Genomic DNA, 15,388 nt, shown 5'->3' on the forward strand with positions numbered 1-15,388 from the left:
ACATGAGTAAATATACAAAAAAAAAAAAATACTAGCAAAACACTAATACCTTTTTTAAACATACTTTAGTCCAAATCTATTGGAAATACAAAATTGTGGATCTTATTTCTTATTTAATGTGTCTCACAAAATTTTATAATTTACAATAAATTTTAATTGATAATAAAAATGTGTTAACACTCCTTTACAATATATAAAAATGTGTTAAACATGCTTTCTTCTATAACACTCTTATTGTTAAAGGGAATGATGGCACATGGACACAATGTAAAAAAAATTGGACAAGCGCCAGCACAAAAATTCGGCTCAGAAGATTGGTATTGAGAACTATTAAAAAAAAAAAATATATATATATATATATATATATATATAAATAAAAAATAAAAACTAACAGTAGAATAGAAAATTAAGCAAGTAAAAAGAAAAATAGGAAAAAGGATATGCTGAAAATCAAGTATACACAATGAATCAAGGATGATGAAGAGCCATAATGAAGGAATTGACGTTTTAGAACAAGAAATCAAGATAAAAATAGAAAGAAAGTCAAATGTAACATGATCAAATAAATCACAGATTAGAAAACGTATGAAGATGGTGTACAGAGTTGAGCTGCAATTGTTTCATCTAAGTAAAATTTCACTTCAACAAACTACAGCAGATGATACACATTGTAACTCAAGAAAGCAATCCGTATGCACAAATGTAAATGAATACAATGCAGTGGACATGACTTGTAATCAGGAAAGGACAAAGTGAAAGAAAACTTTTATAGTTAAAAAAATGTCATAAATAATTCTATTTTACCCCTTATACTTGCTATTGTGCCAAAGTTACCTTGGACCAGATAACTCAACTGCATGTAGATTTTCAGTTGAGTCAACAATCCAATCGGAATTCGGATGCGGGGCAAGCTCCACTTCCTGCCGGAGAACTTCCACCTTTTGCCACTCGTCCCATCTTTCTGCCAAGCCGTCACCTTCGAGCATTCGCACCACTTCTGACATCTTAGGCCGGTCCATAGGGGAACCTTGTGTACAAAGCAGTGCAACCTGGATTAACTGTTCTACCTCAGCATCTATGTAATTGCTTTGGAGATCAGGATCAACCAGCATTTCTAGCTTCTTTTCTTTCAGAAGTGATTTTACCTAAGAACATACTCAGCTGTGTCAGATTTGGACATGGCAGTACTATTTCAAGAAAGAAAATAATGCATCCATCAATACAAGCAATCAGATCTCAACTATGAAGTTTATTACAAGTAACATGGAGTATAAACATGTGATTGTCTCATAGAAGATCATGAATGATACTTCAAATGAATACATGTCAATGTTCAACATCATGCTAATCCTTTCCAATTAGAGGCACAGCGTAATTTTTCTTCCCTAAATGAAAGTGTAATCAGCTATTTCTCCAGTAAGATCCAGCAGGTTACATTTGATGTCATACATATTCCTTTCAACAAAATAAGTGCTAGTATTTCGAAACACAATAAGAAAATCAAAATTAGTACAATGGTGGCAAGAAAAGGCAAATATGAAATATGTTCCTCATTCCCTTTACCATCTAGGGGCATAATTACTCTTCAAAATCATCAGTGTGGGTAGTATTAAAAGAAGGAAAAATATTACTTGGGGGTTACATTAAATTCAAATACTTAACACAAATATATGCTTTAAAGGCAACATACCCAATCCAGCAACATAACATCATCATCATTTGCAAGACGTGCCAAGTCAAAAGCCCTTTGTCCAGTGATCAGCTCCAGAAGCATTATACCATACCCAAAGACATCAGTTTTCTCTGAAGATTTACCAGTGGATAGGTATTCTGGTGCTATGTGCCCAATGGTGCCCCGTACAGCTGTTGTAACATGGGTGTCCTTGTAGTCCATCAGTTTAGCCAACCCAAAGTCCCCAACAACAGCTTCAAACTCCTCGTCCAATAGTATGTTTGCAGCTTTTACATCACGATGAATAATCTTTGGGTCACAATGATCATGCAAGTATGAAAGACCCCTTGCTGATCCCAATGCTATACGTTTCCTTGTTGGCCAATCGAGGGGTTGTTGATGTGCCGGACGCTCTACAATAATGCAAATACAAGATCACGACACATTGTGAAAGAAGAGTTAAAGTTAAGAGTGCTTCTTGACTAATTTTACCATATTCCTGACTTTGATAAACATCATTCTAAAGATATAACTTAGGATTTTATAACTAGAAGTCTCTTTTTTACCACAGATGACAAGTAAACTTTGACCAAACCACAGGTGTACAAATATAAACTATAATTTATCATTTTCATTAGAATTCTTTCAAAATGCCAGAACTGGAGCACCTTAAAACTGTCTACTTTAATACCTAGTGGCAAGCAGAGGTAGAAGTTGAAAGTTGAGAGGAATATTAACCGGTAATGATGGGGGATCAAGAAAGGAGTTGAAAAACTCCTAGTGCACAACAGTTGAAAAATTAGAAAGCCAAACTGAGGTCATATGTAACTCATATGCCAAGCCATCCCCTAAAGACCTAAGTCACTACATAGCAAAAAACCAGAGTAAGGGCCTTTAACATATGGCAGATTCTATTTTCTTGCTTATAGGCCTAATGGCCTCCATGGACTAGAGGAGAAAATAGGAAAATCCCTACCTCTTAAGCATGAGGCAACACTTCCATTAGCCATGTAAGGATATACAAGTAGCCTTTCAGTTGGCGTCATACAGAATCCACGTAAACGGAGGAGATTGCGATGCACAGCCATACTGATCATCTCTACTTCAGTCTGAAACTGAAGCTCCCCACCAGGCGTCCGCTCCTCTTTCAATCTTTTCACGGCAACCAGTGAGCCATCTGCCAAGCGTCCTTTATACACCTTACCAAATCCTCCCCTTCCAAGAATGTTCTTATTGCTGAAAGTATCTGTTGCAACTTGCAGTTCTCGTAGTGAGAACCTCTTAAGCTGTCCAAGGTGTACCTCAGGATCCTCTTCAGCTGCAATTAGACGCAAGTAAGTCAAATTCCACCCAATGAATTTATTCAACAAATACAGTACTCAACTGGATTGGATGGGATAGCTCACCAGGAACATCAAAGAAAAATTCTTGTGGTTTCCTTCGACGCCACCATGCAAATGCAATTGCAGGAGCAGCAAATAACAGTGCAGCACCTGCAGCTACTCCTCCAGCTATTGCACCAGTGGGACCATTTGTTTCTGCAATTAGATAGAGGAAAGTTGAAACATCAGTGCTTCTTTTATCACGAGGTGTTCAAGAACATATATAACAAAATATAACTGTAAACATGAAGCAAAAACAGGGATTGAACCTATTAAAATGGATAACTGACCAATGACTTTTTATTCCAAGTGGATCATTAAAGATTTTAATCTTCAAAACTTAACAAGAAAATAAACAGCAGCAATGGAGAATGAACAACAAGTCTATGTAGATTGATACGAACTTGCTAGCATGAGACAGTAAGAGCCCTAATATGTTAAATGAAAAGGAGAAAAGCACCATATTAATACCTATAATTAAATTTCAATCAATAAAAAATAGAAAAAATTAGTATGTTGGAAATGACCAGTCAATATAATCACATACATTATAAAAAATTGAAATAGCCACCACCACAGGTATAGCATGAACTTTAAGTTGAAACCCAGGTTGAGAAAAAATAAGAATAGCTATAGAAGTTATGTCAAATATATAGATAACAGTGTTATCTAAACTTAAAAGCTTCAAATTAGCAATAAAGATTACCTGGAGGTGAGATTGGGGGTGGTGGGACAAAAGGGGGAGGGGGAGAAAATGGAGGAGATCCAGGACAAGGATGCCCAGTGACTGGGCCACATAGATCCAAATTGTTGGTAAAACTGCAAGAAGAGCAGTCCAATCAGAAATCATTAGCTAGTCAAAAGCACAGCAAGCCATGCAAATATCTCAAAGATGATCAAAAAACCTGATAGGAGTGAATAATGAGAAGGAGCCATTATCGGGAACCACACCCGAGAGACGGTTGTTAGACAAATCCCTACAGTTTAAAGTAAATATTGAGAAAACATTAGCTTTGCATACAAACATCATGAAGAGATATTAGCCACGAGTTGAGGTAAACTGGCTCACAGCACTTGGAGAGCAGTAATATTAGTCAGTGGCATGGGAATAGGGCCAGTCAAGCTGTTGTTGTTAAGCCGGCTATCCTTAGGCAAACATACCAGGAAAATGGTATTAGATCTTATATTCTACAGTGATATCAGAAATACATGCACAAGACATCATATTGAGATTTTACAGTTCTACCTTATGAAATAAACTTATGACAAAAAAATAACGAGTTAATCATCCATACACTGCCAGTGTAAAGTTTTTTACACTAGCAACCAATCATATCTTTTAAATCATTTTATTTTATTTTAATTTCATTAAATAAGCAACTGACATGGCACTATTAAAAGATATGATTGGTTGTCAGTGTAAAAAAACTTTACACTGGCAGTGTATAGGTGATTAACTAAAAAATAATAGTATTTATATCTGAAGTAAATATATTTCCCTTTTTCATTTTGGTTCACTTAAATTTTTTCAAAGAAACATGCATGACAAATTAAAGAAATGTATGTATACCGAGAGCCAAATGAACATGATTTAATTAATGAAGAAAAAGAAAACAAATGTTTTGGGGCAGGGGACGAGTGAAGGAGTAATTTTGGGTAGACAAGAATAGAATGAAAGTTCCTTCTGAGTAATTATTCAAACTTAGTATTTCAATATGCATTTAGAACCAAGAATAAAATCTTTGGTTGTATTAATGGTTAGATTTCAGTCAGGAATGTTGCATGTAGAGGACAATTTTCTTTTGATTGGTTTTAACTCTCAAATAATAGACTTAAAAATTTCAAGTTTGTAAACAGCTCCCTTTGATACAGAGAATTTGCAGCAAACCCAAAACCATAGTTGGATGTAATTCATCTAATTTTTAAATTTATTTTAGAACTTAATTAGTATGTACCGAGACTGTTCTCTAATATAGGATGATTGTTGACTTTTATAATAATTCCTTTAGAAGTCATATTTAAGATGATTTCTATTTAGTTGACAGTACAAATATCTTTACATTGACAATGTATGAAAATTAAATTCTATCATAACCCATAAGAATTTGTTTTGTCATCTCGATTTCAATATTTTAAGTTTTTAACTCAGGAAGAAAGCACTTAAGCATATTCACCTTTTCATATACGCTAATGGGAATTGATTGTAAATCATAATGCAAACCAAGTTTACTGACGATAAATAATGGAATTCATGACAAAAACAATTTCTTAAGAATTTCCACAGAATATATATAGAACAAATCATTCCAACAATAAGTATACTCACAGGAAACGCAATTTTGATAACTTGCCCAATGACTCTGGGATAGGTCCACTGAAGCGGTTTAGATAAAGATCCAAGCTCACCAAGTTAGTAAGATTCCCCAGGTCATTTGGAATTGGGCCACTAATGTTATTGCTGTAAAGCTCCCTATTATGAAAAAATATGAAGATATCAGATATCCAAATTAATATTTTGTAAAATTAGCATCTAGCTAAAACTTAAAAAATTTCATGAAAATTATATCAATGACTGCTAAGCAATCACCACTTTTGTTTCATAAGTATTCCACTATGGCCCTATCATATAAATAAGAGTCATACAGCTGTTAAAGTTAAAGTTAAAAATTTCTTTTAAAAAATATTTAATGCAGAAACTCAGAGAAACACTGTTTTCTTCAGGAATAAAACAAATGCAACATACAAGTATGGGAAATTCCTCTATTGGATTAACTTCAAAAGATTCCTTTTCAAATATATTAGAAAATTTAGAATACGATCCACACAATCCCAAAACACAGGAGGCCTTGGATTACCTCTTTAAGAAACTTCTGATCAAGTCAAATGCAACTGCCGAATCTCAAACTCAAATAGATAGCATAACCAAAGAGAACCTATGCACAATTATAATGCTAGTCAAACCACCCTTAGCCAAATCCATTTTCAATTTAGATAGCTTCTCAATAATCCATATCCAACAGTGTACAGATAAATAGAGGCTAGAACATTCTCAAGAGTCAAGACAAACCCTCAACTCCCCCTTCCCTCCTAACATAAAAATATGAAGAAATACATCACCATGCCCAAATTAAAAACCAAACAGCTACAAAAACAAAGAGGAATAAAAGTTCCCAGAGAGAATCACACATAAAAAGCTTGCTTGTCACTGCCCCCATGCCATGGTTTTCATTGGCCAGTTACAAAGGTTATTCATATTATCTTTAATGTTACTGATATGATGGGCTTCATCATGCTTTGGATACCTTAGCTAAAGTCACCAGTTACAGAAAATATTATAATTATTTTGAATAATAAACTAAATTACAATAATAACATGCACCTATTCAGTCTGTTTCTTACATAACAACCTTACCACCTAAAGTCTGCAATGTAAAAACTGAATGGCGTGTTATAGAAAGAACACAACTTCAAAAAGTGAGAATAAATAATGTAAATAACCATAACCTTAGAGATTTGAGGACCAATGTTGGCCATTAAGAAGACAACGCAGAAAAAATATTGTTTCAAAAGAATGCAGCTCCTTTGCAACTCAAATGAAATGACAACAATCTATAACCTGTAGTGTTTTGCTCCACATTATTGGAAGACCTTTCCTATGATGATACTATTTTAAATTTGTAATAGAAAACTAAACTGTCAAATATAATATTAACAAAAAGGAAAACAAAACATGTCATCCATTAACCAAGTTCATAAAAAAGTTATAAGAGGAAAACTAAAACTTTGAAACATCAAAGGATGAAAGTATAACATACAAATACTGTAAGTTTTTGAGTTGGCCAAGCTGCGGAACAAGTTGACCAGACAAAGCAGCATTTCCCAGATCACTGATATTAAACCAAAGGAAAGAACACATCAAAAAAAGATGAAATTAAGCTGTACAAATATAGAACGAACATGAATGTGATGATATCAAGGGACATGCAGCTTACACTCTTATGACACTATTGTCATTGTTGCAGGTTACATGAAACCAAGTGCATGGATTGACAAGTGTAGGGTCCCAACTTTGCAAAACATTGTTAGGATCCTGTAAATTTGTCCTCAGGCTATGTAAGGCGTCACCTGTTTCACAATACAAGGACAAGAGATCAGGTGCTGTAAAAATGATGAACTTCAGAAGCAAAGTTGCAAAAATTAATCTGCTAGACACTGCAGATAAGAAAGCACCATAGTGATAGGATTTGAGCAATACATTTCAGCTTCCCCCCCCCCCTCACAGACACAGTAAAATAAAACAAAACAAGTTCAGCAGTATGTGAATGAAAACATTAGGATCGGGTCCCCTACTAGACAAACAAGTACAAACAATTGAGGGAAAAGATAAGCGTAATGAAAACTGTTCCTATTCCATGAGTAATCATTCAATACTGTTTATATTTATTCTATAACCATAAGGACATAACCCATCTTCTGAGCACTTGGCGTACCCAGAGGGAAGGCATTGTCATCAAACACTCAAATAGAAAACCCATAAGAAATTAAGACCAATGAGACAACAACAATCCTCTATGAATCAACAGATGCAATGTCATGTCCCTCAGAACATCTTCTGTACCCCAAAAGAAATGATGATCACATCAAAATCACTCCAACACTTGACATTCCACAACCGCTAGAAAAAACAGAACACAAACGGCACAAACAATGAAAGGTTCAACCCATTGATCCAACTCAAACACAATCAAGGAATTAACATGCATAAACTCCTTTAAAAATGAGCCACAAAGCAAAGAGTTATATCAACACAAACCTTCCATGTTAGCAGAAACCAACCACAATGGGTGAGCTAATAACACCCACCAGATGAAAACAGAACCCCACAACTCTCTCTCCATCAAAAACTAAGTAACTAGAACAAACCTCAGATCCAAATGACACCTCACCCCCCAACACACCATCACAAAACCAAACCTTATTCTCCTCAAAAACCCAAAATGCCACAAAACCCTAACCCCCAAAAAATCTCACATGCAAGTAACCACCACCAACACACCCAGAACCCGATCTCATCCAAACAAACCTATTCCAAAACAACCCTCAAAAAACAATAATCACAACATTATCCGAATTTTCCCACGTTCTTCTTTTTTTAAGTAAAAAAAAAAAAAAAACTTTTTAAATTTTTTTCTCTCTTGTGATTCTAAAAGCACACACTTTTTATTATTTTTCTCTTTCTGTATTTATCTTCGAAGGTGGTGAGTGTAATAATAATAAGAGAGTGGAGTTATGGTGTGTTGAGTGAGGCGTGCTGTGAGTGAGGCTGCCCGAACGGTGCTGCCCGCTGCCCGAATCCAGTCAAAACGCCTTCGCGCTATATCGCGGAAAGCGACATGAGGCAAAACCCCTCCGTTTTGGGGTCAATGAGCGTGTGAGTTTGGTGGGTCCCACGTCTCGACCTTTTATGCGTTATTATGTTTTTTATATGCTTTTCTATCTTCTTATTTATTATTGCTATACCATGTTATTATTGTTCGTATATGCCATGATTACAGTGACTTCTCTTTGACTATCCATGCTATTCCTAGTAATAATTTTATGTTACGGCTTTTTTTGTTTGAAAATTTATGCTGATGTTTTTTTAATATAGAATTGACTTAATTGTAATTTTAATCTCTTAAATATTATAATTGTGCAATTTTAATCTTTAAGATTTTAATTAAGTAATTTTAGTCTAAAAAATTATAATTTTATAATTTTAGTTCTTTAATTTTTAATTAAAAATTTTAGTCCTTCAAATATCATAATTGTGCGATTTTAATCTCTCATTAAAAATTTAATAATTTATTTTTATATATATATAATATTTTAAAAGTATATAATTATTTGCCTATTCAAGTTAACATATATTATAATTTTTATTAATATATCAAATGATATATATTTATTATTACTAAATAAATAAAATTTATATATTACTATTTTTATAATATTACTAATAAATTAATATCAATAATATTGTTAATATATTTATAGATAAACTAATAATTTGATAAATATAGCTTATTATATATTACTATACTTTTACAAAAATATAAGTATATTAATTAGAAATATACATATCTTATCTAATATATTTATATTTTTGTAAAAGTATATTAATATATACTAAGTTATATTTATCAAATTATTAGTTTATCTATAAATATACTAAAAATATTATTGATATTAATTTATTGGTAATATCAAAATATTAATATTATATAAATTTTATTTATTTAGTAATAATAAATATATATTATTTGTTACATTAACAAAAATTACAATATGCGTTAATTTAAATAAGTAAATAATTGTATAATTTTAAAATATTATATATATATATATATATATTAAAATTTTAAAATTATTAAATTTTTAATAAGAGAGATTAAAATCGCACAATTATGATATTTGAGGGACTAAAATTGTTCAATTAAAAATTGAAGGACTAAAATTGCACAACTTCAATCCTTTAAGGACTAAAATTACTTAATTAAAACTCTAAAGATCAAAATTGCATAATTACAATACTTGAGGGATCAAAACTGTAATTAAACCTTTAGAATTAAATATGTTTTTTCTCAATTTTTGTTTTTAAGTCTTTAACAAAATTTTTACTAATTTAAGTTCTTCAACTTTTATTAATTTTTACTTTTAGTTTTTGATTTTTTTTTTGTCAAAATTTTGAGTCATGTCAAAAAAATTTGTTTATGTAAAAAAGTTTCGGGGACTAAAAGTAAATAATATTTGTTTGGAGATTAAAATAACATTTTATTCATTTATTATATGTATTTTGTGTGAATCTTGTATTTTGATTATTTTAAAGAAAAGTATAAATGTGTCTTTTGTTAAGGACCATGCTTAAAATTTATTATTTTTAATTTAATGTTATATTTGACTTGTGAAAAACAGTAAAAGATATTCTTTTCGGTTAAAGTTTCTTTCAAAACATACTTTTTTATAGTTAAAAAAGAAATACTTTGTATTTTGGGAAAATCTTAAACAACTTGCTTATAAAATCATTTTTAAAGAAAGGTGTAATTTAAAAAATTCCAACGGATTAATAGTAATTTATATTTATACTATTAATAAATATTAACAAAGGTGACATATTTTTTTATTATACACATTTTGTTAACTATTTTATCTCTTAACTTTCAAAATACTTTTACACATAATTTATTTTATAATTAGATTATTATTATAAAATATTTAACGATTTTATTAATGACTAATTTCATCAAAGTTCCTAATTAACCACTTTTATTATGATCCTCTTTTTAACTAATTTTTTTTAAATACAAGTATTTTTCCAAATTTAGACCTTCCCAACAACTTCTTCGTGGTTTTTTTTTTTGTTAATTCGAAAAGCTTCTTCGTGGTTTAATCTAAATTAGCATTTAGTTTGAATTACAAATTTAGAAAAAAGTAATAAATTATGTATCTCTTATTTTCGGCTCCTGTGTTTCATTTTTTAAATTTTTAATATTTAAAAAATATTTTTAACTAGACAGCTTTTTTTGTTTTTTTCAGGAAATAAAAGAATTGAAAATATGTTTGGATTAGTTCATTTTCAATGAAAGTTTATGAAACGTGTGTTGTAAAATGTTTAGAAATATTTTTGTTTTGTTATTAAGAATATATTTATACATTTATTAATGAAAATTATAAATAAAAATTTATTTTATATATATTATATAGGGGTGTTTGTGGTTTGATTTTTGCCTTAAAAACCATTTGAATTAAATAAGAAAATTAAGTGTGATTTAATTTGAATAAATTATAAAATTCAAACTAAACCAAACCAATTTTTTATAGTATGGTTTAGTTCAATTTTTACAATTTTAAATTTTTTTATTTAAAAATTAACTAGAAATTTATAATATTATGTTATTTGCTTAAAATTGTACTTAAAAAATAAAACTAAAAGTATACAAATACTAAAATATTTTAGTCACTTAATATACTTAACACCAATTTTTATCTTATTATTTTAGTAAAAACATTTATTTAATACTATTTTAGTTATCATATTAAATATTTCTTCTTATATATATACTTTGTCACTTAAAAAAATATTTTTGAATGTTATAAATGATTGTGATTTTTATTCTAAAATTTAGTTTAATAACTTACAATTTTATAAAACATCTTATATGTTACGTGTCATTTTTTGTATACATTCAATAAAATATATATTTACAAATAAGTGTGATTTTATTTTATTTGAAGGGGTTTTAAATTCTAATAAAAAAAATGAACCAAATCACATGATTTTAGAAATTTTAAAACCAAACCAAACAGATAATTTATAAATTTTTATTAGTTTTTAGTTTTTTGGATCAATTTGTGATTTTTTGTTTGGGTTGTTCGATTTTGAACACCATTATTAATAAGATCGAAACACTTCGAACCTCTATATTTAATCTAAAAAATTTAAAAATAAAATTAATATTAAATAATAAAGGTAGTTAAGTAATAAAAATAATATAATGGATAGTTATTAAAAGAGAATGGTAGTTACTATAAAAATTATTATTACTTTTTTTATTTTTTTAATAATAGAAGGGTATAATGATTTACTAAATGTGGAGACTAAAGGTAGTTACTAAAAAGAGTATTCTTTTTTATATATTAGTATAAATGGGCACACAAGTGGCACCTTAGATTATATATATATATAGGGTACTAGTTATTAGTTGCATCTCAAAACTCTCGTGTTGCTCGGGACATAAAATCTGTTTATGTAAACTTATTCAAAAACAGTTCTAAGAAAAAAATATGAAGGAAAATCTTATAAGTTAAAGTTAGCTTATGCATAAACTAATTTGTAAAATTTTTCTCCTATTAGTTTTTTTAAAATTTTATTTTTGACTTGTAAATAAACTAATTTTGAGGTATCTACATGTACAAAATTCACTTTTGAGGTTTTCTCCAAGAACTCTCCAAGAACATAGGAGTCCTCCTTCTCACCCATGCTTAGGCATGGGGGACAAGTTCTCTTGCCCGTGGACCTGCCTTGGCACTCCACCAAGTCAAAGTTATCATCCAAAGACTTCCTTTGCAAAGATTGTCACCTCTTCGATAACTCCAAACCTCACCACTCTACCTAAGCCTTGCTGGAAAGGGGAGTCTCTTGCAATCAAGATTCTTGAAGATGCATATCAAGAAGGACTTACAAGGTGCTCCAAGCATTTACATGGACGAGTCCTCTTGGCTAAAGGCCAAAAACTAATCAAAACGGTGGAGTTGATAGACAAACTCACCAAGCTATGGAGCCACATTGCTGGATGGATGGTCATCTCCCTAGGGAGGGGATTCTTTGAGTTAGAATTCTAGAATTCACATGATCTTGGAGTGGTTCTTGCGGCTGGTCCATGGAACTTGGACCCGGGATTGTTTAGGTTGTCCTTTGGAAGCCGGATTTCAACCCAATAAACTACAAGAATAAGTTTGCTCAAGTATGGTTGCGCATAATGGAGTTGCCTCAAGAATATTGGAGTCCAAGAATCCTTCTTGCCATTGCCTCAACCGTGGGGACCCCAATTTCCTTGGACAAAGCTACATTGAATCGGACATATGGACATTTTGCTAGAGTCTTGATTGAATTAGACCTCTCGAACCAAATTCCCACACAGCTATTGGTGGAAAGGGAGGGTTATGCGTTCTATGTTTTCTTTGAATTTGATAAACTTCCCTTGTATTGCTCTAAATGTAATTGTATATGACATGCTAATGCGGCATGCTGTCATGCAGAGAATGGATAGCCAAGACACTCAGATGGTGCAGCAGCTGCTAGTGCACATGATGCTAACAATGCTGGCCTGCATGGTACAGCAACTGATGGTCTGTACATGGAGGAAGCCACTGATTCAGCTGCTGTCTTGAACCAGCCACGAGAAGTAGGTGCTAGAAACATGGAGCATCATTGTGTTGCTGGAAACGGAACAAAAGAGGTGCCTTCAGCTGCTGATCCAATCGGTGAGGAGGTGGAAAAGGCTGCTGTCATTAAGCACACAACAGGTGAGACAACAGCTACTTGTGATCCAATTTCAGCTGTTGAAACGGTTGGTGCAGCAACTTGTAGCTCTACAAGGTCTGGTCTCAAAAAGGGACGAATTAATATCACAAAGAATGCAGCAGTTGCTGCAATAGACATTGGCTATACTAAGACAAATTTCGGGGCAGCAGACTTGCAAGTGATCAAGGCACATGATGCATTATTAACTCACACAACTGGTGCTGGTAGCAATATTATAGGTGCTGGTTTCATTCCAGCTGTTGCGAGCAGAACTATAGAAGGGACCAGCACACGTGATCCTACTGTGATGATTGATCCCACCTTAAAGACCTCGATCAAAGTTGGTGCAGCAGCTCACCTAGCAATGAACACAATAGCTGATTCAGATGTAGGAAGTGCAACAGCTTCCGGTTCCAAAATTCTAACAAGAAGTGCAGCTGTTGCTGCAAAAAAGACACTAATAATGCAGTATCAAACTCGGCAGGTGCAGCTGACTCTAGCCCCAAAAGGAGTGCAGCAGTGGTTGCAAATTTACCAAGGAGGAATGTTGTGTCTGCTTTAAAAAATAGGAGTGGTGCTTATGCAGATTCAGATGTTGATTCTCCTCCTTCGGGAAGGCACATGATACTCTATGAGGAATACCAACTAAGAGCTAAAGCAAGGGCTGCTAGATATGCCAAATACTCTTAAATTGTATTTGGAAACCTAGGGGATGCAAGTTGATTTGGCTTTAGACTATGCCACTTTTCTTTTTGGCATTGTATTTCTGTTTTTGATTTCTTTTTCTGGTGGGTTTTTGGTTTGGTCCCCCCACCATGAACGTTTTCCTTCATTTTAATTTTTAGCTTGTCTTGATGTGGAGCACATGATTAGTGCGGTGTGGGGTGCTAACCTAGTTAGGACCCCCCTTCGCATAGTGATGCTATACCACATCTATCCCTTTATTCAAAAAAAAATTGTACATAAACTAATTTTATCTTATGAAGAAGCTTATTTTAGTTTTTCTTCTTGTTTTATTCTTCTAAAAGTACTTTTAGATAAATTTATCTAAGCAAACACTTTCTACAAATGTGTTGAAAGTAACACTTTCTCTCAGGCTTTTTACTATATTAAATATGAAAAAAAAATCAAAAAGTGTATATCTCGAATTATGAGCAAAATACAATGGTGTGAATGTTGAGAAAATGCACCAAGGTCTACATTAGTTTAGAACCATGAAAGAGTTTACCCACAAATATAAAAGTGTGCTTTAGAAAGCATAATTATACTGTGGTTTTCTTATCTTAATAAGTGTGGAAGGTCACTTCAATTGTAAAATTGTTAGCTTAAGTGGTACAATACTTGATTTCTTTACCAAAGATCAAAGTTCGATCCTTGCCTTAGACATGAAGTAATGACTAAAGATACCACTTTACTCTTGTAAGAGCTAACTCATGGAAAGAGTTATATCTCTTTTATCAAACAAAAAAAATTAACAAATGCAAACAAATTATTAGTAAAATTTTATTTATCATTGAACATAAGAAAAACATTGTTAGACTTCATTAATGCTTTGCTTACTTAGCTCAATAATGATCTTTGTTGGACTATTAGTTGTTAAGCCCACCTAACTTGTTTATAATCCTAAACCTTGTGTGAGAAAGGCATGAATGATAATTCTGATTCGTAAATTTTCTTAGCATTCTCTTTAGTAGGTCAAGTAACCTTTTATCATTGGTATTTTCTCTCTCATTCACCATCCCTCCCAAACAAAATTATAAGGCCAATCCAAAAATTTCTAGAGATTCTAATGATGCAAATTTTGCCCTTACTACACAAATCCAAACCCAAATCAATCATCAAAACTAGCTTCATGACACCCATCATGAATCCTTCATCACACTCACAGCCACTTTTATGGACAACGTCACCCAACCATCTGTTTATTCTCGACCTTCTACATCATTTTCGACTTCCTTTTTCACTTATCTCAACCATTAATAGCTTCTATACCACCTTTACCCTTCTCCCCGATTATCCCAACAACATATACAACCCTTTCTATTTTTGTCCCCACTTTTTACCTCACAATCCCCATGTGGGCATGGCAACGGGGCGTGGCGAGGGCGGGTTTTATGTTCCCCGCCCCTGCCCTGCAGATTTAACCGCCCCCGCCCCCACTTTCAATACCCGCTGGGGTAAAATCTGGATACCCATCCCCGTCCCCGGCGGGGTTCAGGTTTTCCTGCCCTGCCCCCCGCTCCCAGCTTTTTTTTTATTTCCTTCTTTTAA

General features: G+C 32.5%; 1 protein-coding gene across 1 annotated transcript; it reads right to left on the reverse strand.

Moving 5' to 3' along the window:
* Positions 1-548: 548 nt before the first annotated feature.
* Positions 549-8,400, reverse strand: LOC109815034 (somatic embryogenesis receptor kinase 1). Its single transcript, XM_020379615.2, has 11 exons — positions 7,868-8,400; positions 7,047-7,179; positions 6,870-6,941; positions 5,381-5,524; positions 4,124-4,195; positions 3,960-4,031; positions 3,761-3,873; positions 3,079-3,210; positions 2,649-2,990; positions 1,691-2,085; positions 549-1,145 (listed from the first exon to the last, which is right to left on the reverse strand). The coding sequence occupies exons 1-11, from the start codon at positions 7,950-7,952 to the stop codon at positions 831-833; spliced, it is 1,875 nt and encodes a 624-aa protein (XP_020235204.1). The 5' UTR covers positions 7,953-8,400; the 3' UTR covers positions 549-830.
* Between the last annotated feature and the right edge of the window lie 6,988 nt (positions 8,401-15,388).

Source organism: Cajanus cajan, chromosome 1 (genome assembly GCF_000230855.2).
Source record: "Cajanus cajan strain Asha chromosome 1, NIPB_CcT2T_4, whole genome shotgun sequence".
In the NCBI taxonomy this organism is placed as follows: domain Eukaryota; kingdom Viridiplantae; phylum Streptophyta; class Magnoliopsida; order Fabales; family Fabaceae; genus Cajanus; species Cajanus cajan.

Bases quoted from the DNA above. Each gene is read 5' to 3' on its own strand.
- LOC109815034 (XM_020379615.2), bottom strand. From the start codon at position 7,952: ATGGAGAGAGAGTTGTGGGGTTCTGTTTTCATCTGGTGGGTGTTATTA. The intron at 7,180-7,867 runs GTTTGTGTTGAT...ATTGTGAAACAG, and splicing joins GGTTTCTGCTAACATGGAAG to GTGACGCCTTACATAGCCTG. The intron at 1,146-1,690 runs GTATGTTGCCTT...GTATGTTCTTAG, and splicing joins ATGTTATGTTGCTGGATTGG to GTAAAATCACTTCTGAAAGA.